The sequence below is a fragment of the Lampris incognitus genome, chromosome 21 (genome assembly GCF_029633865.1).
Source record: "Lampris incognitus isolate fLamInc1 chromosome 21, fLamInc1.hap2, whole genome shotgun sequence".
Lineage (NCBI taxonomy): Eukaryota > Metazoa > Chordata > Actinopteri > Lampriformes > Lampridae > Lampris > Lampris incognitus.
This window is the reverse complement of record NC_079231.1, coordinates 9,292,998-9,315,486: the sequence shown is the minus strand read 5'-3', so window position 1 is coordinate 9,315,486 and position 22,489 is coordinate 9,292,998. Positions and strand designations below refer to the sequence as shown.

General features: G+C 47.1%; 1 protein-coding gene across 1 annotated transcript; it reads right to left on the bottom strand.

Moving 5' to 3' along the window:
* Positions 1-498: 498 nt before the first annotated feature.
* Positions 499-16,192, bottom strand: ecrg4b (ECRG4 augurin precursor b). The gene is made up of 3 exons (XM_056301581.1): positions 16,120-16,192; positions 10,748-10,908; positions 499-648 (listed from the first exon to the last, which is right to left on the bottom strand). Exons 1-3 carry the CDS (start codon positions 16,190-16,192, stop codon positions 499-501), a joined length of 384 nt encoding a protein of 127 aa, XP_056157556.1.
* Between the last annotated feature and the right edge of the window lie 6,297 nt (positions 16,193-22,489).

Here is a 22,489-nt window from a genome sequence, read left to right as displayed (position 1 = left end):
ATTTCACCTTTGTTGTACTTGCAAAAGGTGAACTTGAGAATACTTAAACTTCGCTCATACTTTTAGTGTTGAATACTTTATACTTTTGATAAAAGTTAAGAACAGTAATATAGGCTGATATTTGTATTTAAAATGAGATGTAGAGATATTTTTTGTACTTAATATTCTTTAAGTATTTAATTCTTAATTTTTTTATATTTCCATTATTTATTTATGATTTTATTATCCTTTATATATTTTATGCTCAAGTATACATTAATAAGAATAGTGTACTTAAGTGTGCTCTAAAAAGACAAAGTATAATTTCTTTTTAAATGGAATGTCCAAAACTGTACACCCCAAGGACCACAGCAGCCACAGATACATGACATCTCCTGCAGGTGTAAATTAGGACACAAGTTTTATTTCCTATACATATTAATGCAGTTTCTAAAGCTCTACAATGAAACACGGTCAAATCAGAGTCAGACATGTATTTCAGGTCATCCTGCGGCCAAGTTAATAGTAGTCATAATTGACGTTGGCGCCATGCCGGTAGGAACTGGGGTCCTGGGGGCCGATGGGAGCGTTCTCATCATAATGATGTTGTCTGCCTTGATCGCTGGAGCGCGAATGGTCCATCCAGTACGACAGATCTGTCTCCAGTCTCTGCAAAGACAGAGACCCAGTGTAGTTATGCAGTATGGTACAACAAGATTCAGACTGACAAAACTCTGTCGCCCGGATGGGAAGGAAATCCTGACACCGACGGTGTTGTTATGTCACCAAGTGAGCCGCAAAGGAAACGTAAATGCAGGCAAAGTGAGTGTCAGCTCCACGCTCAAACCACTGACCAGCACAATGCTGTGAGCTTCGCATGGTGAAGTCACTGTCTTTTTAGGTACGATGACCCCCCACCCCCCCAACTCTGATCGACTTCTCCTTTCTGAATTTGACCCAGAACGACTCGTGATGGGAGAAACAAAACAGGAAGCAAGAAACAAGCAGTGGTCAAGTGTCATCAGTTTGTCATTTGTGGCCTGAAAACATTCCTGAGACCCCCCCCAAAATAAGACCCCTCAGTGAGCAAACACTACAACATGAAACTGGAGACTCTATCTGCGTAAACAGGGCGGAGGAGGTTTTGGTCATGAAGTTGGTGGGGATAGACTTACATTTTTTCTGAGAAGTGCATTTTCCAAATATTCCCTGAAGGCAGCCATCTCTCTCTCTCTGGGAGTTTTACAACTTCCCAACTTCTCTTGCATGGGAAGTTCTTTCTCCTCTCTCCGCATTAAAGAAAGAGACTGGCTTCTTGACATTTTCCTTCATCTGAAGATGCAAACCGCCTCCATCATCAACTCTACGGGAAGGTGTGTCTTCCCCACATTAAATCCAAAATAGCTTCTTGTTCTATGTGTAAAGTTTTTTTTAAATGTCTCATACAGGCATGCACTGTGCCAACAATTAACTCCTGAATACAGTGATTTTTTTTTTTGGATGCCAACAAAATATTGTCAGGGCCGTTATGGTACACCACGAGGTCCACCATGGAGGTCAAATGACCTCCATGGAGCTTAATGTATTTATGGGTTTTGTGGAGGTTGGCTCAGAGTCCAGCTGCTGTAGCCACCATAGATGTTAGACCACTCGGGCAGTTGGCTGTTTTTACACAAATGATGTGGGGCGATGAAGAGGTCTCGAGGTTGTCGCTGGAAGGCAGAGCTGACAGGCGGGCGGTGAGGCGCAGCTGAGCGTGGCCGGACGCAGGTGGCAGCCATGCCGGCCATTAGTGCAATCATGCAGGAGAACCTCGTTAAGCTGTCACCACTCCTACTGATGGCGCACACACACACACACACACACACACACACACAAACAGAAGCAACTAGAAGAGTGCACTCAGTAGAGTGCAGATCCCCGCCAGGCGTGTCGCCTCTTCTCCAGTGTTGGGACTTGGCAACAAACCACTCCTTCTTTGCCAGCTGGGAGAAGGGAAATTTGGAGGCGTGACCTGCGTATCTCCTCTTCTCTGGCGCTCGGACTTGGGTGACAAACCACCTGAGGAGTTGGCACTCAGTTGCAGTATAAACAGGTTACTCAAACGTTTTGAATCACTACAACCATGAGAGGCCCTTGATCATACAGTCATAAAAGTTATGAGGCCGACAGGCCCAGTAGTTTGGGAGATCATCAGCGGACAGATACACACACACACACACACACACACACACACACACACACACACACACACACACACACACACACACACACACACGGATGGACAAACCAGTGTTTTTCCTGCCATTATAAGACTTTTGCACAGCGGCCAAGTCGACTGAATGGGAAAGATGGGAAAAATGTTTTTAATATGTGGCGCTCAAGCTAACGAAAAATCTAGCTAATGAAAGGTTTTGCCTGCCAGGCTGCAGATGTGCAGCCTCCTAGATGGTCCCTTGCACGAAAGCGACCAGGTCTAATATGAACTCCCACTTTCCAAGAAGGAAAGGTTCGCTATGTGATCACTGTGGTCTAACTCTGTCTTTATTTTCACATATAATAAAGCTGGCTAAGCCGCTTACGCTCGCACTCTACGACTCACATCTACTGTTGACTCAGATTGGGTAGCGACAAGAATATGCAACACTTCCTGTTTTGACTACAACTTAGAGGAAGTTGTTCCTTTATCCTTTTTTGTTTGTTTGTTTGGGGTTTTTTTGTTCTTGTCTAGTGTAAATCGTCCTTGGGTTCCTTGAAAGGCACTATACAAAACTAAGTTGTTGTTGTTATAACTTATGCATTTTTTGGATTACCAAAATTCCTTGAATCGCTTGATCATGTCTCTGCCCGATCTGAGTCAACCGTAGATATGAGTCACGCGTGCATGAGCGTAAATGGTTTATCCAGCTTTATTGTATTATGAAAATAAAGACAGAGGTTATTCTTTTTGGTTAATCCAGCATTCCTCCGGTTCTCCCGTGCTGCGATAAGCAGTGAATGATCTACTGACGGTAACCCTAGATTTGCAAAACTCTCGCAGGATTTTTAACCTAACCTTAACTTCACTTAACCTCAACTCCAACTTCCCCCTAACCTTGACCTAACGTGTGACCTACCACGCGCATGTGTGAGAGTGTGCGAGAGTTTTGCAAATCTGGGGTTACCATCTAGACACAAGCTTAATTTCAAGACTCTTACACTTTTGCTGTCCGATCTAAGTCAACTGTGCGCATACGTGACTCACATCTGCAGATTACTCAGATCAGGCCGCGACACGGAGCAGCCTTGGTCGAGCGAGCCAGAGAGTGGCTGGAGAGAGGGAGCAGCAGTAGCGAGAAGAAACGTTTTTTGAAGGTTTTGAATTACCACAACCATGAGAGGTTCTTAATCACATAGTCATAATTGTGCATGAAGAATTTTAGGCTGACAGGTCCCGTAGTAAGCAACTCAGATGGCATCCGGATGTGGGCCACTTCAGGCAACGATGCGGCACTGATGGCCTTCTTCAGGCCCTGACAAAAGGGATGTGATCCTGAAGTGGCCCACATGTATAATAGCAAATATGGCCCAAATATGCCAAATCAAATTGGGTCCTTTTTTGGCAAAGCTGCGGTGCTCTCGGCAACATGTAATCTGGATGGGACCCTGAAGTGGCCCGTGTGGTAAATGCTGAAAAGGGCCCAAATATCACAAAGCAAATATGGGCCACCTTTGGCAAATATGTGGCACATACGGCATTGCTATGGCTTGGTTCTGGCCCGGATCTGGCAAACAGGAGCGGACCGCCCAAGTGTCCATCATCCCACGCGGTATGTGAGCTGGATGAAAGTGTCAGTGTGGGACGGGACAGGACGGGACGGGTCCGGGCCACAGCAGCTTTGCTGTCTGGGAGGCTACAGGTGGCCACAGTAACAGACAAATGCACACTCGCAGTGTGCTCTTCTGTTTGATTTCTGTGTTTTACAAACGCATAAAGACAAAAGACAGCTACAAAAACAAGTCCAATTTCAGTTCATTTCTCACGGTGAGAGGAGGCTCACATCTTTTTGATGACGGAAGCGGGTGACCTTGACTTGAACAGAGGCCTCTCTGTCGGCAATGAGGAAATCAAAGACTATACGGGCGGCGACCTTCAAGGCAGAGAGAGGATGTACTCATAGAAGAAGAGAGGGGTTAATTAGGTCTGCCACTTGCCTGTAAAACACACACACACACACACAGGTAGAGGATTTAGACAGCTTTTTCCAGGTGATAGCATGCTGCTGGTTACTGCTGACCTGATCTTGACTTTGCACCCCTCGCAGAGATTAAGATCTGACCTTTCCAGCTTTGCATGCTGGGATTTCTGGCAGCATTCTATCAGAAAGCATTCAAACGTTGGAAAGATCTGAAACTCGGGGGGGGGGGAGCTCAAAACAATCCAAACCATCCTCGCAGGGAAGTGAGAGAGGGTTCAATCAAAACCGCATGCGCTCAGTTAACTAACCCATTTCCATCTGAGCGCCAGGCCCAGGCCTCGGACGTAAACTGTCACGCTGACTCGTGTGACGTCTTATGAATGCAAACACCTGTAGTTGCCAGAGATCCCTGCATGGAAAGCTGCAAAGATCAGGGTCTGTATCCATAAAGCTTCCTCAAACCAAGAGTTGCTGGTATTGATGAAATTCTTCGAAGATTCTCCGAAGAATTACGACGTCTTCTGAGAATTTGCCCTCCCAGTTAAGACCAGATCCTGGCAAAGACAGGAGCGGGGAGGAGGACCTTCACAGGCTTAAGAGTTTCTTAAGCAAAGGAGAAAACGGTGAAAAGACAAAGGGGGAGGAGAAATATTCTCCAAATGGTGGTGAGTTGATGAAATGCTGCAGATCAGATTGTGCAGGGATAATATTCGTGGTCGATCTCATTGGAGATATGCTCACATCTTCCACCCGATGCGATAACACTACGATGCCAGAGACGAACACGACACTAACATCGTATATGGCAGCTGGAAAAATGCAACAGTGCAGCAGTGATTTGATTTGATTTTGATATACTTTATTAATCCCCACGGGGGAAAATCATGCTCTGCATTTAAGCCGTCCTAGCTGTGTAGCTCGGATAGGAGCAGAGGGCAGCAGCCGTGCAGCGCCCGGGGACCAACTCCAGCTCGTCTTGCCGTGCCTCGGTCAGGGGCACAGACAGGGGTATTAACCCCAACATGCATGTCTTTTTGACGGTGGAGGAAACCCGAGCACCCGGAGAAAACCCACCACAGACACGGGGAGAACGTGCAAACGCCACGCAGAGGACGACCCGGGAGGACCCCCAAGGTTGGACAACCCCGGGGTTCGAATTCAGGTCCTTCCTACTGTGAGGTGACAGCGGGGCCACTGTGTCGCCCCATGTGTGCAGTGATGACTTGGGTCTGTTGCAACCTTCCACCATCAGAGTGATCACATAAACAATTACAGCACTTTCACGGTCTCACACTGTCAAGCATCCATCCATCATTATCCAAACTGCTTATCCTTTCTCGGGGTCGCAGGGAAGCTGGAGCCTGCCCCAGCAGCCACTGGGTTGCAGGCGGGGAGACACCCTGGACAGGCCGCCAGTCCGTCACAGGGCCGTTGTCAAGCAGTTCATTTCATTTCCACTGGACGTCCGCACCTAGCAGGCTCACAGAAGAGCATTCATGGACATAGCGGGCTTCCCCGGTGTTGCTGGTGTAATCGATGGGACGTACATCCCCACTATCGCACCATCAGAAAATGAAGACATTTCGTCAACAGAAAGCGGTACCGCAGCATCAATGCTCAAATTGTTTTGAGTGCGGACTACAAGATGTTGGACTTTGTCGCAAAATGGCCAGACTCAACACATGATGCCAGGATACTGTCTGAGAGAGGCCTGAGACGGCTTTTTGAAGGACATTATGTGACAGAGAGATTGACAGGTGGATTGGCGCAGCATCAGCAGTAATGTGGACGTTGTACCGGACCGCTGTGGTGAAGAGGGAGCTGAGCCGGGAGGCCAAACTCTCAGTTTACCAGTCAGTCTTGGTTCCAACCCTCACCTATGGTCACGAGCTTTGGGTAGTGACTGAAAGGGTGAGACCGCGGATACAAGCGGCTGAAACGAGTTTCCTCCGTAGGGTGTCTGGGCCCAGCCTTAGAGGAAGGGTGAGGAGCTTGGACATCCAGAGGGAGCTCGGAGTAGAGCCGCTGCTCCTTCACATCGAAAGGAACCAGCTGAGGTGGTTCGAGTATCTGATCAGCATGCCTCCTGGGCGCCTTCCTTTGGAGGTTTTCGGGGCACGTCCAACTGGGAGGAGACCCCGGGGTAGACCCAGAACTCACTGGAGGGACTACACGTCCAATCTGGCCTGGGAACGCCTTGGGATCCCCCAGGAGGAGCTGAAGGGCGTTGCTGGGGAGAGGGACGTCTGGAGTCCTCTACTTAGCTTCATGCCACCGTGACCCGACCCCGGAGAAGCGGCTGATGATGAGATGAGATGAGACGGGATATGTGGCTGCCAGTTGCCACTTGTCAGGGGACAGTGGCTGTCCATGCAAACCATGGCTCCTTACACCTTAACCTCCATCCAGACCGGAGTCCACAGCTAAATTACAACAGGTGGCCTAAACAGCGTAGTTATTACACATGGAAATGAAATTTAAAGAGCAACAAATGTGTTGGAGTATCCTAGTAGTTTAAATATTTTCCTACAATAGCCTACACTGTCATGTATTGAAAATTACTCACATTATTTTTAGTTGCTTTGAATTAGATTGTGCTGATTCATTGTACCGGGCCCATAAGAGAACGTGGACAGTAGTTGAGCGGGGTACTGGCCAACTGAAGAGGCGGTTTCATTTCTTACATGAAGAGGTTCCTCTGACGCATGTGAAGTCATTACAGCCTGTGAGGTACTTCACAACATCTGCAAAGCCAGACAAATCCCAGAAACTCCTCAGGACGGTCACGGTGACGGTGATGAAGACGAGGATGATAATGCAGAGAGTCACCCTCCACGGGGGAGGAAGTTGTCCCAGAGTGGGCTTCTTCACACGGCCCAATTTCTAAATTTACATTTGAGTCAAGTTACAGACAATGTAATATAAAAACTGGTGGCTGTGCTGAACCAACATGCCATGCAGTTTTCCTAGGCGTACATTAGAGAGCATGTTGTTATAAAGACACATGAATACATAGTTCATATTTGTCATGTAATTTATTTTTTAGAAGCTCAATTTTTAGTTTGCAGTACTCCTCCTGCAAACATAAGACTCTTCTGTGCCGTCTGTGGACGTCCATGGCAATCTCCAATTTTCTCTCCGGCAGGGATGGCGCTGGAGCAGCAGGGGGGCTTAATAGAGACTCTTCAGGCCGAGAGCGGCACACCTGCGACGCTGAAGGCCCCGGTTCCCCTGATGGCTCCATGCTGCAGAAAATGGGAAAAACACTTAGTTTATGGTTTCGTTTTTATTTTTATTTTGTTTCATGGAATACCATGGCCAAGAGCTTGTAGCTATACAACAGCAAGACGAGAAATGGCATATATATATATATATACATATATATACATATACACATACATATACATATACATATACATTTCTTTCAGTTTATCCCGCTTCTCAGGAATTGCCGCAGCAGATTTTATAGTTTCCATCGGTACCCTGTGAGGGCACAGCACCAATGGCAATCATTGTTAACCTGGGCTTTGACCGATCCGGTATGGTCTTGTCAATCTGCATACTACTACTACTACTACTACTACTACTACTACTACTGCTTTTGGCGGCTCCCATTAGGGGTCACCACAGCAGATCACCGTTTCTATCTCTTCCTGTCCTCTGCATCGTCCTCTGTCACACCAGTTGTTCTTGATATTCTGTTTACCTTCCTATCGGTTTATGAAAACCTTCTTCGCATTTCCATCACCTGAATCACAACTGTCTGTGCCTTCCTTCAGCCCGGCGACGCTTACTTCTGACGCCATTAAACACCGTCTCTGCTGCTGTTTGGCAGGTGCTGCACCCCCTACAAACAACCCAGTGTATGGCCACATATAACTCTGTGTTTAAGCTTAACCTTTGCCAGCAGTTGGAAGTAAGTGGTAGAGCACTCACCTGTGCATGAGGGATCCCGTTTGTGTCTTGTAATCTCTCCTCTGGCTTGAGACTGCAACACGTCCCATTGCTTTCCGCCCTCCTCCCTGGTTCACATCACCAGAGGGAAGGAGGCCTTAATCTGCTGCACTATCTTCTCCCACGCCCGCCGCCTGGCCTGCGCTGTCACGACGGGGCTGTGTTTTCCTCTCAAAATGGTTTTACGCTCGGCAACTGATTGAGCTAATCGCAAACATCGTTCCTCCCTCCAGTTGGGTTTTCTGGTTCTTTCACTTGCTTCCATGGCCGTTTGCCTGTTCGCTGGTTTACGGTGGATTTACATGCCAACCAACGCCGCTACTTATCTACGTAGACTGGCCTGCAATCACAGAAACTGATGAAAGCTGAGCGATTTCCCCCCGTTAATATCAAATAGATTACGTACGAACATTACCAGCATGGTAAATAACACTTTTTCAAAGTATGGCTTACAACCTATTCAACAGAGATGTTCATTATGTAAATTAGTATTCATAATTTCACCATATCTTAATAGAGACTACATTCTATGATTGGGCCTATTGTTTCACTGCCCATTGTACCTATGTCTATTATCACTTGGAGTGCATTTTTATGTCCAACCATCCATTATCTGAACCAATTATCCTGCTTTCAGGGTCGCGGGGATACTGGAGCCTATCCCAGCAGTCATTAGGCGGCAGGCGGGGAGAGACACCCTGGACAGGCCGCCAGGCCGTCACACACACACACACACACACACACACACACACACACACACACACACACACACACACCTAGAGACAATTTAGTACGGCTGATCCACCTGACCTACAGGTCTTTGGACTGTGGGAGGAAACCGGAGCCCCCGGAGGAAACCCACACAGACACGGGGAGAACATGCAAACTCTGCTGCCTTTTATTTCTTCTTTTTTTGTTTGTTTGTTTGTTTTTGGTCAACCAATCAGAAAGAAGAAAACCACTTTCTTTTTGTCAGTGTCCGGGTTACAGCGAAACTTGTTCTCTGCATTCATCCCATCCTATTGTATAGCAGCAGTGGGCAGCTGCGGTGCCTGTGAACCAACTCCAGTTCTTCTTTCCATTGCCTTGCTCAGGGGCATTGGCAGGGGTATTAACCCCAACATGCACCTCTTTTTGATGGTGGGAGGAAACCGGAGCACCCGGAGGAAACCCCACGCAGACACGGGGAGAACATGCAAACTCCACACATTGCTGCGAGGCAACAGCGCTCACCACTGGGCCGCCATGCCGCCAAAATCACGCCTTCTATAAGAATGCGTCGTACCAGGCAACGGGGTCATCCACACCTCCTCACTAAGGTACAAGTTTCTGTCCCTTCGTTGCTCAGAGTTGCACTGAGAATTCTCCTAAATCCCCCTGAAGCCGGGGCTCCTGGCCCGCTAGCAGTTATCAGGCTATTACGCTCCCTGGGCGCATCCTCACAACGTTTGTGAATACGGTTCCTGATGTGGAACTCTGCAAGGGGCCTTCAGGGACTCTGAGGGGAGAGTTTCCCAACACCGCAGCCGTTACTCAACATGACTGACACTTAACATCACGGTTTTGAACCTTTACATCTTCAGACCTTTTCAAAACAACACGGCCAACAGACCTTGAGCTGCAGCCGCTGCAGCTCAAAGCCCGAGGTCGTGAAACGTCTAAAATCAGCTTTTATTTGTTAACATTTCACTGTGTCTGGCTCATTCTTTCAAGGTTTTATTACATTTCTAATCTCACTGCCTCTGTTTGCACTCTCGTCAGGTTTACACTCTCTGATTTGATGCCTCCTGTGTTGTAAAGCACATTGTGTTTCTAACGTCCAGATTAAGGAAGCTGACGTGGCCTTAAAGCCCCGGAGATCAGACTGAGGCCGACGCCGGTTTCCTCTGTCGCATTCGTTCATTGTTGATTAGAGAAAATGCAGACATCCCCACTACATTATACGGACGTTGTTATTCCTATTTTCGTATACAAAGCAGCCTGTACAGCAAACCAGGAAGTACGTTTTCAGTGACGTCACTGGAGGACACAGTTCAGAGGAGCAGAAGCCTGCTCAGCGTAACAGCTGCCAAGGGAGTGTTATCCTTACAACATTATACAGAGACAGGTCATGTGTTTGGGGGGTTTTTTTTGGGGGGGGGGTTCTCCCGCCTTTTTTCCCCTCCCCAATTGTATTCGGCCCATTACCCCAATCTTCCGAGCTGTCCTCGTCTCCGCTCCACCCCCTCTGCCGATCCGGGGAGGGCTGCAGACTACCACAGGCCTCCTCCCATACATGTGGAGTCACCAGCCGCTTCTTTTCACCTGACAGAGAGGAGTTTCACCAGGGGGACGTAGCACGTGGGAGGATCACGCTATTCCCACTGCCCCCCCCCCCGAACAGGTGCCCCGACCGACCAGAGGAGGCGCTAGTGCAGCGGCCAGGACACATCCACATCTGGCTTCCCACCCGCAGACACGGACAGTTGTGTCTGTAGGGATACCCAGCCAAGCCAGAAGTGACACGGGGATTCGAACCAGCGAGCCCCGTGTTGGTAGGTAACAGACCACACCGCCATGCCATCTGGACGCCCAGAGAGAGGTAATGTTGAAAGTGGTGAGTATTCCTCTAACGCCTATAATGTCATGTTACCCACCGCTTCATCGTAGCCCATGTGCATGAACTGCATGATCCACTGCTGCACATCTGGTCTGCTCCGGTCCCAAATGTTCCTCCTGGGCCTCCGTAAAGACCCCAGAAACTCCTTTGCCTGCGCCGGGGCCACAGCCACCGCCTCAGGCCCCGTCTCCCTGCTCACTGAGAGAGAGAGAGAGAGAGAGAGAGGTGAGAGCTGGAGACCCAGACAAGAGAGAGCCTAAAGAGCAGTGATGCAGATCAAAGTCAGATTGACAGACAGGTTGAACAGGTCTGGGGTTAGACTGGTGAGCAGCAGGGAGACAGATGAGTGAGACAGATTGGCATTAAGCAGACAAGACAGGTGAGAATAGGACACAGGTGAGACCTGCTGCAGGTGTCCATGTATAGGATGATAAAATTATAAACACCAATTAAGACCTTCACTTCATAAGTCGCTGGACGAAATGGGGTGAAAAAAATTGCCTTGTGACCCCCCTAAATCCCCATCTCTGGTCCATTTTGGGGGTCCAGAACCTCAGGTTGAGAAACCGGCGGGTCAGCCCATATAGAGGAAGGAGAACGGCCATCTGCGCCACCTTTCCGGAGGCTTCATCAGCCGCTCGGTATAAATACAGATAACTGTTGTGTTGCATTAATCAGGACAGTCAGTTCAGATTTCCAGACTGCCACTCGCCACTCGGGCCTTTGTCTAACGTTATTAGAGAGCCGGCGCCAAAACGTGTTACGAGACGCACAAGTGTGAAAATGTCAGTTGGCAAAGTCATTTAGAAAATGTGCTATCTTTCCCCAGGCGCTGGTGATATGAAGATGTTTTCGATAAAGTATAAGGACGAGGACTGAGGACAAAAACAAAAAGAAGAGAGCAAGTTTCCTGTGTTCGTCATCAGTTTTGGTCCCTTTCATGACGCTTTTGCAGAAAAAAAACAGGATATTGAGTGAAATTAATGAGACGTCACTGTTGCATGTCTACACATACATACACGCCTTACTGTTATGTGTCTTTGTATTTGTGTGCATTGTTGTGTATTGGGGCAAATTGTGTATGTGTTTGTTTTTACAGCTGAACTGCCAATGGACTGCAGAGGAAAACTAGTTTTGGTGCAACACATCAAATGGGAACTTAAAGAAGGCTGAACCAGTTCATCTGGACACGACGTTTACTGACGGAGACGTTTCATCGTCATCTAAGTGACCTCCTCAGTCTCAGCTGACTGCAGGTGTCCCCACCCTTATAAACGATACAGTGGCATAACGACCCAAACCAACGACCAGTTTCATATGCAAACTGCTGTGACCATTAAGTAGAGTTATAATGGTCCACGTGTACTATTCACAGAGGATTGGGGAATGGTTGCAATCACAGCATTGTACGAAGGTGACAGATCTACTCTTAGCCCCCCCCCCCCCCCGGTTCAGGGATGGTCGTTCCCTCAACATAGACGGCCTCTTTGACTCCCCGTTCAAACCATCGTTCCTCCCTATCAAGGATGTGCACATCCCTATCCTTGAAAGAGTGGCCCCTGGCCCGTAGATGGTGTAGACCGTGGAGTCCTGGCCTGACGTGGTAGCTCTCCTGTGTGGTGCCATCCTCTTGGCCAGCCTCTGTTCAGTTTCCCCACTGTCCAAGTCACGGCGATCCTCCTGGCACGGCGTACTCTAGTATATTGTTCAGTTTGTGCCAGGGGACCCGATCCTTGGGGTGGACCAACTTCTGGTGCAGTGTGTTTGGGGTTGGAAAGCAACTGAGATGCGGTGTTTTGAAAATACACGTTTCAGCTTTTCCGACACTCCCACCACACACGGACTCACCACTGGTTTATGCTTAAACGGCTGTTGTCTTTCTTCTCTCTTCTGTGGGCTGGTGCACTGTCTGGGCGTCGTCCTGTCTTCGACAAACACCCAGGTAGGATAACCACACTTAACCAGGGCCTGTTTCATGGGGGATATCTCCCTTTCCTGGCCGCTGTGTTGGTGGGGAAGTTATCAGCTCGGTGGTTTGGTGTCCTGCTGACTCCTACGTTGTGCTGCAGCGGATGATGAGAGTCAAGCCTTAGGTACCGCTCAGTATGTGTTGGTCTACGGTAAACATCAACAATCAAATGTCCCCGATCGAAACGCTAGTCAGTGGTCACACACATATTTGCATATGAAGCTGGTCGTTGGTTTCATCATATGGCAACATTTATATTTAATGATCAAACACGGACAGGTGTCAGTGTGAACATCAGTGCTCTTTCTATTAATCCTGGAAAATAAACGTTAACTATCATCTTACTACTGCCAGTACCTACGGCAACTATTGTTATTACTGCTTCTGTTGCAACCACTGCCAATACCTGATACTGTTACTACTGCAGCTGATTTCACTACCGGTACTTGTAATGAGGATGATGATGATGATGATGATGATGATGATGATGATGATGATGATGATACCTCTCATTAGCCATACTAACCATCTCGCCTCCTCAGCAGTGTGTGTAGTTTGCTTCCTGGCGTGCTCTCTGTTGGACGGAGAGGGCACAACATTAAACACTGCTGCCATAACATTTCATCAGCTGTTTCCCTCAGAGAACCGACACACACAGTAAATCGTGGTAATGCAATAAAACGCGTGTTAGTCATGTAGTGATGATTACTGCGGCCCGCACCGTGCATAACGGCGTTAGAGGTCCTAATCGATGTTATGTGCACGGTTAAGGCCCCGCATAAGAGACATATGAGACGGGTCTGCAGTATAACAGAATGCAGGCCAACCGCTGTAGGAGCTGCTGGGTTAATTTAAGAGACATATGATGTAATTGTGTCAGTCAGAGGATATGACACACTAACTTTCTGTGATGCACTGCTGACAACATGCAGTCATCACGTTGTGAATGTTGCACGGAGCAGTTAAGACTCTGACTTATGTGATTTATTGTCCAACTGAGGCCACGAGAGAGACTTTATATCGGTTTTACACCAGTTGTGTCACACATTTACACAGATATTCAATTGTGGCACAGAAGCTGAAACAATTATACAATTAGTCAATCAATGGAAAACTGATTGATCATAATTTTGGTATCGTTTTAGTCATTTATCAAGTAAAAACAACAAACATTTGATTGTTATGGCTTTATGGCTTTAGAAATGCAAAGACGTCCTTGGCTTTCTCCAACTCATATTTCACCCCCCCCCCTTTCTCCCCAAGTATACTTGGCCAATTATCTCGTCCCGATCGCTGCTCCACCCCCTCTGCCGATCCGGGGAGGGCTGCAGACTACCACATGCCTCCTCTGATACATGTGGAGTCTCCAGCTGCTTCTTTTACCTGACTGTGAGGAGTTTCACCAGGGGGACGTGGCACGTGGGAGGATCACGCTATCCCCCCCAGTTCCCCCTTCCCCCCGAGCAGACGCCCCAACTGACCAGAGGAGGCGCTAGTGCAGCGACCAGGACACATACCCACATCTGGCTTCCCACCCACAGACACGGCCAATTGTGTCTGTAGGGACGCCCGACCAAGCAGGAGGTAACACGGGGATTCGAACCGCTGATCCCCGTTTGTAGGAAACAGAACAGACCGCCACGCCACCCGGACGCCACCATATCCAGCATTCTTATATACAGATAACTCAACCTTACATATTTATATTATTTCTGTTATAAACACTCCTTTTTGCATTGAATGATGCTTTTTACGGTATTGTATTTCACTTTTTATGTTGTTTTCTATAAACTTTACGTCATGTCTGAATGTCAGAATGAGCTGCACATCAAACCCAGCTCAGGCTATTTAGAAATTTGCAGAAGTTGGGAAACAAAACAGACTGTGATTCCTACATCCACCACTGAAGGAAACTGACTGGAACGCTGAAAGGTTGAGTGAGCTGCTCATAAGCTCATCATAAGATTGTTAGCTAGCCTTGAGGCTAATGCTACTGTGCTAATTTTATTGATATGTGCACGGATAAATCCAGTTTCCACTGTGTTCTCAGTGGCACTTCCAACCTTTTGGTTTTGGTATGAGTAGTTTTGGCTTTTTGGTCAAAATTCTTCCCGGAATGTTTTTCACGGAACAGGTTAAAGAACCACAGGGAGACCACCAGGACATGTTCCAGGTCTATTCAGAGCTTGTGTTTGTGTCCAAATTCACATCCACAGACTTTGTTTACTGTCACAGGTAAGCTGCACTGAGTTTTGAGTTCCGTGGCTGTGGGAGAACAAACACAGACAGTGAGTGTTAATGGGAGTGTTGCGGCTACCGGAGGCCGAGTCAGATGTGGCACGCTGGTGTGAAAATCCTTCCCAGGAGCAAGTCTGAACTCTCTTCACCTCCTTCCATTGCTCTTTTTCACTGTTTTTCAAAAGAAGCTCTTTTCTCTCGTTCTATTTCAACGCCTCCGTCTCTCACATGATCTCTGCCCCTTCATCACCTCTTTCTGTCCCAGTTTAACTCCCCTCTCGCTCGCCCCCTCTCCCTCTCTCTCTCTATACCGCTCTCCCTCTCTCTATAACTCTCTTTCCCACCCCCCATCTCACTGCCCCCCTCTAATTATCTCCCCCCGCTCTCTATCTCTCCCTCTATCACTGTAGTCACTTGCTCTCTGTCTCTTATTGTTGTCTCGCTCTCACTGTAGTCTCTGTCTCTCTGTAACTCTCTTTCCCACCCCCCGTCTCACTGCCCCCTCCATCTCCCTCTCTATCGCCCTCTGTCCCTATCTCTCTCTCTCTCCTTGCGCTCTCATTGTAGCCTCTTTCTCTTTCTTTCAAAGTAGACTCTCTCTCTCTCTCTCTCTCAGTAGTATCTCTCTACTTCTCTCTCTCTCTGTATCTCACACACACAGTAGTCTCTCTGCCCCACCTATATTTCTCTCTGTAGTCTCTCCCTCACTGTTGTCACTCAGTCTGTCTGTCTCTGATCAATCACGGTGTCTTTATAGGACATCGGTCAGATTCACAACAGTCATATTGAAGCTCATCCATCACAGCAAGACAGGGACAGTGAACATTTGGGGGAAACTAGAGAACTTAACAGTGAAAAACATGTGAAAGTAAAACATCTGAAATGTCACTTTATGGAATTCATCACTCAAATAATATCCAAGATTTTACCGTTACATTACTATTGAGAGCCTAGCCAATCATGAACGGATCAGAAGATGTTATTCACAATTAAACAAATGAAGGAAATAACAGAAAATGATTGAAAAAGCATTTCTAATAACATTTAAGGAATACACAACAGTGCAACAGCAGAACAGACTGCAGTTCCCTGGATCTCCAATTCTGCAAACACCCAAAACGAATGAACGAAGGAATGAATGAACTGCTAAACAACCCAATCATCAGAGTAAAGGTTTCAGGATATATATTTCAGTTGTTTACCTGAGTGGGAGAAGGCCAGCAGAGACGTGAGCAGCAGGAGTTTCAGACAGAGGGTGACGTGAAGCAGAGCCATGTTTTCCTCCTCACACCATCTGCTGAGTCTCTGCAGCTCCTGCGGGTTTTAAGGGGGGCTCCTCCAGGAGCGAGGAGAGGGGGGGACGGGTGGCCCCGGGCGGTGTGGGGGCCTGCTCGTGCTGGTCCAGGAATGCTGGGAGAAACAGTTAAAGGGAGGTGACCCGTCGAAGTTACTGAACAATGTTTTCTAGCAGAAAACTGAATTTGAACATTTTGTTGTTTATCGGTGTTGAGCGAGTCGGGAGACGTGTTTGGAGGGTATCGTGAGTATCTCCTGTTGAGACAAATGACTTTTTGACTCAATGAAATTGAACAAATATTAATCGTGTGTTATTTTAAACAATTCTGCGTATCTTGTTTGGTGCAACACATTTTGTTTTCTAGTTTCCCCCCCTTATCCCACCCGAGTAACCCAATGGCACATGGCCGGAACTCTTGTCGAGTAACTCCCCCGGCTCACGTTTCCACAGGGAGGAGATAGGCGTAACACCGGCTTCCTTCAAACTCGTGTGGGCTGCTCTCGCTCTTTTACACGCTGCAGCCAGCCTGGCATGTATCGCATTACCCTCAGGCCGCGAAGGAAGCGTAGGGAGAACGCTTTGGGTCGCTTGGCTGCAGGCACCCGGATGGGCCAGAGGGGGCGCTGGAGAACGACGAGTCCCCGAAGGCTCTGGCTGTGATCGGTTACAGCGGGTCTGGGGGACGAACCTCCCAGCCACAGCACGAGCGGGATGCAAGAACGGCGGTTTCTTCCGCTCGGCCGTCACAGCGGCCACAACACGTGTGTGCTAGTTTAAACCCCCCCCCCCCGGAAATGGTACGTGTTGCTTCTAGCATGTTCCACGATAAAACCCTGGTTGAGGCGCATAATGCCGGTCTCTGCTCGGTATGAAACAATGTCCAGTGTTTTTTAGTTCCAGTGAGGTTAAATATTCCTGCTTAATAGACAAGCAAGACCAAAGAAAAAAAATCACTTGGCTCAAACACAAAACGTTCATATAAAACGTGTTTGCAGTTCCCACAATACTGCAGCGAACTCGGGGGACAACGCACCCACAGGAGCTGCCGCGGCCGGGAAGCGAACCCGTGTCGCCCGCACCGCAGGAGGCATCGCTAACCGCTCGACTAAAGGGTCAGACCCGCGAACCAGCGGCCAGCGTGTCTACTTATCCATGCACGTTACACTACGCTCATTGCCAGGGTGCCGTCATATGCATGGATCACCACCTTGCCGTGGTGGAGAAGCTTGCGTGTACAATTGATCCCAAGAGCGATGCCGTCCGGAGCTCGGCTCCTGGTAGGGTCACCCAAGGCCGATAGGTCAAGGGGGAGGTTTCAGACGAAGAGTGAGCCAACAAAGACCTCAACGGCGGAACTAGTGGAGGATGTCTCCAGGTCACAATGGCAGTGAAGGTGGATGAAGGCTGCAACAGAGGGTGGTCCCCAATCGTCTTGGTTCTCCATACCGTTGGACTCTGGCCACCCTCTGCCAAGGACCGTGTGGTGGCTGCAGGCGCATCAGCCACACCACGTCAAAATCTGTCAAGCGCAGGCGTCCTGCAAGGAGACCCACAAGGCCCTAGAAGGAGGAGGACAGTCATACTCAACCCCGAGTGACCACCGATGATGATGATGCTGCATGTCAACTAGACACACAGATCCAGACATGACCCCTCCATTCATTTCATTATGATAATATTGTATATACATATATTTGACCACACAAGACTACATGTGGGCAGCTCGGTGGTCCAGTGGGTAGCGCGATCGCCTCACATCAAGAAGGTCCGCGGTTCGAGCCCCTGGGTTGTCCAACTTTGGGGGGTCGTCCCATGTCGTCCTCTGTGTGGAGTTTGCATGTTCTCCCCGTGTCTGCGTGGGTTTTCTCCAGGTTCTCTGGTTTCCTCCCACAGTCCAAAGACATATAGGTCAGGTGAATCGGCCGTACTAAATTGTCCCTAGGTGTGTGTGTGTGTGTGTGTGTGTGTGTGTGTGTGTGTGTGTGTGTGTGTGTGTGTGTGTGTGGGTTTGTTGGCCCTGTGATGGACTGGTAGCCTGTCCAGGATGTGTCCCCATCTGTTGCCCAGTGACTGCTGGGATAGGCTCCAGCATCCCTGCAACCCTAACTGGGATAAGCAGCTTGGATAATGGATGGATGGATGGAGACTACATGTCAACATATCAAATCATGTTCTGCCACATGCATATGATGCATTCCAACTTATTGATGAATGACCACATTGTTTAGGATAATCTGCTTTAACGCTATTAGATTAGAGACATGAAAAGTAAATCTCAGCGGATGTCCTCAATTACATCCTCATTTATCAACTCATATGCAACCCAGGCATTTTGGGAACAGCAAATACTTGGATTAGGAACATCTTCCCTGTGAGACCGGGCCAGTGACATGGACCGTGGCAGATTCACAGACACTCTTTATTTCCCTAATCTACCATTTTCTCACAAAATTTCATTTTCTGTGTCCACCATGCCTATTGTGTTGACAGCTACACACTTTATCCTGATTTTTTCTCTATCATTTGATGTGTTATGCTTGAGACAATGTTATTGAAGTCCTCTCAGGTTTGTTGTGTTTTTTTTCCCCATATCTCTGCACGTTTTACTATCACAATGCTTCTAAAACTGAAGAAAAACAAATAGTCATAATACCTGCTACGTCTCATCCAAGACAGGTACTGACAAACTGGGTGTGTTCAGAGGTGTCTCGACAGACGCTTTGAACTCCAGCGGTGATTTGTATTATTTTTTTTACCGTTTATGGTCATTTTTGCCAACATCAAACTGCGATGGGGGGAAATGGTGTTGGCTGTTGCTGCTGTTGTTTAATACTTGGAGATTTCAAATACAAGGCTGAAAAAAAAAACAAGAATTTCAGATTTTCAGAGATCTAACACAGTAAAACCAAGATTTACACTTCCCTGATAACGAGAGGATCTACGTCCCACAATTTTTCGAAATTCAACTTTTTTCAAATCTATCTATCTAGTTAGCTAGCTAGCTAGCTAGCTATCCACCCATCCATCCATCTGCCACAGTTTCACACTTTACATATGGTCCTTCTGGTTTCAGAGGGTTAGTACAGGTAGTAGTAGCAGTAGTAGTAGCAGTAGCAGTAGCAGTAGCAGTAGTAGTAGCAGTAGCAGTAGCAGTAGCAGTAGTAGCAGCAGTAGCAGTAGCAGTAGTAGTAGCAGTAGCAGTAGTAGTAGCAGTAGCAGTAGCAGTAGTAGCAGCAGTAGCAGTAGCAGTAGCAGTAGCAGTAGCAGTAGTAGTCGCAGTAGCAGTAGCAGTAGCAGTAGTAGTAGCAGTAGCAGTAGCAGTAGCAGTAGTAGTAGCAGTAGCAGTAGTAGTAGCAGTAGCAGTAGCAGTAGTAGTAGCAGTAGCAGTAGCAGTAGTAGTAGCAGTAGTAGTAGCAGTAGCAGTAGCAGTAGCAGTAGTAGTAGCAGTAGTAGTAGCAGTAGTAGTAGCAGTAGCAGTAGTAGTAGCAGTAGTAGTAGCAGTAGTAGTAGCAGTAGTAGTAGCAGTAGCAGTAGTAGTAGCAGTAGTAGTAGCAGTAGTAGTAGCAGTAGTAGTAGCAGTAGCAGTAGTAGCAGTAGCAGTAGCAGTATCAGTAGCAGTAGCAGTAGTAGTGATAATTCAGGTTAATGCTACCAGTAAAGGAAACTGATGCAGTACTTGAAGTGGACAGTTTGAGTGTCGTGCTGTTCGAGCTCAAAGGTATTTATCATCAGCTAAGTAGCTTTACACATTATGAGGAATATGACTTGGTGGGACATTACTAAACATAAGAAAGCACACGAACAGATTGTTTTTGTGTAGAACAATACAAAATAGTTACAATAAAGTCATAGAAGTTGAATGAGAGTAGAACGGACACTGAACTGTTTGCTGTGGTCATTTTGCACTGTTTTCATACACAGTGCAAAATGAGTTTCACAAAAAGGCAAAAGTCGGCTGCGGGCCTGCGCTGCTAGAGAAGAATACTACCAGAACTATACAGCTACTCTGGATAGGAGCATCAGAATTACTGAAGAGAAAAACTGGAGATGATCCCATAACGGCTAAGAGGGGACAATGAAAGCACCTGTAACTTTCAACGTTTCGGTCTCATGGATCAAGAGTCACAGGAGAGGCTCCGGTTTGTTCAAAGCCTTTTCAGCCTTGCTCAGAAGTGAGGGAAGGCCTTGAAACTGGGGAATCAATTCAAAGGCATCAAGAGAAACGAAGCAGGCGCAGAAATAGTGACACACTGCAAAACACGTTCATCTGCAAAAGTCATGTAGTCCAACACTAATGTTCAAATGTTTATCATACTATTTCACACAGGTGGGAAGAACCACCGACCTGAAGAGACCATTTCAGCTTTTTCTAATGTAAAGGAACTCATGTCAGGAAATTTAGCAAATCAAGTTCTATTTAGCTGATACTTGTGGAGTGTTCTGCCTTATTTTAAGATCTCAGCTATTTATAAAACAAGCGAGGCTGCATTGAAAACACCTGAAATATTCTGTGTCTACCTGCAGGGCAGAAATGTCCACCTGTGCAATAAAAAAAGTAATATTTTTGGAGTGAATGATAGTTTTGGAGTGCGACTGAAGGGCTTGTGAAAATTGACATTTCTTGCAGTGGAACAACCTTTTTTTTTTAATGGAATAGCCCTGGAAGATATTTTCTTTTTCTGCCTTTCCAAGAGCCTTCTGGCTTTTTTCCGCACTGGCAGACACATTTCCATGCAGAAGAGAGCATCATATGTCAGGGGCAGAGCAGATGTTTGTGCACATCAAAAACAGATTCCCTTACTATTAAAAAACACTGGTTGATATCCAGATAGCTAAAATCCCGCTGAAACGTTTGAATGGCTTGTCAGCAGTCGTATGGACTCCTATACGGCTGATAGTGCAGTATCTGGTACACAACAGTACAGGACATCCTTGTTCCATGACGGTGGCTTCCATTAAGGTGTTTCATGTTGTTGTGCCTTTATGACGTTTACGTCTTAAAATTGAAAGACACCGTTGAATTAAAGTGTTCAGAGTTCGAGATTAGTTAAAGCGCTAATCGGGGAGGTTTTAGAATTGGAACAACAGGTGACTAATGAACTACCTGGCAACATAGAAAAACAGCAGTACTGGTGGTACCTGAGGACCTGATTGAGAACCACTAGCTATGTTTCTATTCAAGTTTCAAGCCAATTTTGAGCAAGCCTTTCTAAAGTTGCAAAGAATAAAATGCAAAGTAGTTGCATCTCCGTCAGATCTGTTTAAGCGAATAAAATCCTGAACGTAGTGTTACATGTCCCACATCATAAGTCTTCTACACTCAGGAGGAACATGGACCAGTTAAGATGAAGCAACAGCTGAGTAAATGTGATTTGAGTAGAGATGCAAACTGAAACGGCAAAAAGGCTCACACCTCTACCAGCAGTTATATTTGGGAACATCTGTCCCCTCCGTAATAAACTTGAGGAAGTATGAGCCGTCATGAATCACATGTAAGAAAACAGGAATGCACCTTCATTAGCATTTACTGAAACTTGACTGCACAACGGAGTAAGTGAGAAGGATCTTATTATAGATGGTTTTTCAGCACCACTGCGCATGGACAGGTATGAACAGATAAGACGCGAGGTGGAGGTGTGTGCATCTATGTTAGAGAGCTGGTGCATTACAGTCATAATCAGGGGGAAAAAAATCTTTACTCCTCATATTGAATTCCTTGCCGTCTCCCTCCACCCATTTATCTGCCTCGTGAGTTTCCTCAACTGTTTTATGTCTATAGTCATTCTAAGGCCGAAGCTGATATAGCCACTGAAATATTGGCCAGCACATTGCACAAACTGGACACTATCTCTGCTGATGCCCCTAAATTCATTCTTGGGAATTTTAACCCCTGCCTGATGAATAAAATCCTAAAAGGCTACCACCAGTATGTGACTTGTGCCATCCGCAAGCATAAGACCCTTGATATGTGTTATGGCCCAGTCCCAGGAGCCTGCAGATAATTTTGTCTCCCACCTCTTAGAGAAGCAGATCATAACATTATTCTGCTCTCCCCAGCTTACGCCGCTGTAGTGAAGCGGGTAGAGAAAAAGGTGAGGACAGTGAAAATGTTACCAGCCTCAGGTCTAGGGGTGCCTGACCCAGTAGCTAAAGTTGCTGCACAGTTCTGAAATGGCTGTGGAGCAGTAAGGAACAGACACGGGTTTAGTGTGTTATCAGCTCAAGCGCCATATTTATTCTGCCTTGTCACAATCATATTCCATTTCAATGGTATT

Coding starts and splice junctions, on each gene's coding strand:
- ecrg4b (XM_056301581.1), bottom strand. CDS start 16,192: ATGGCTCTGCTTCACGTCACCCTCTGTCTGAAACTCCTGCTGCTCACG. Junction 10,909..16,119: donor GCTGGCCTTCTCCCACTCAG/GTAAACAACTGA, acceptor TCTCTCTCTCAG/TGAGCAGGGAGACGGGGCCT. Junction 649..10,747: donor ACATGGGCTACGATGAAGCG/GTGGGTAACATG, acceptor CTGTCTTTGCAG/AGACTGGAGACAGATCTGTC.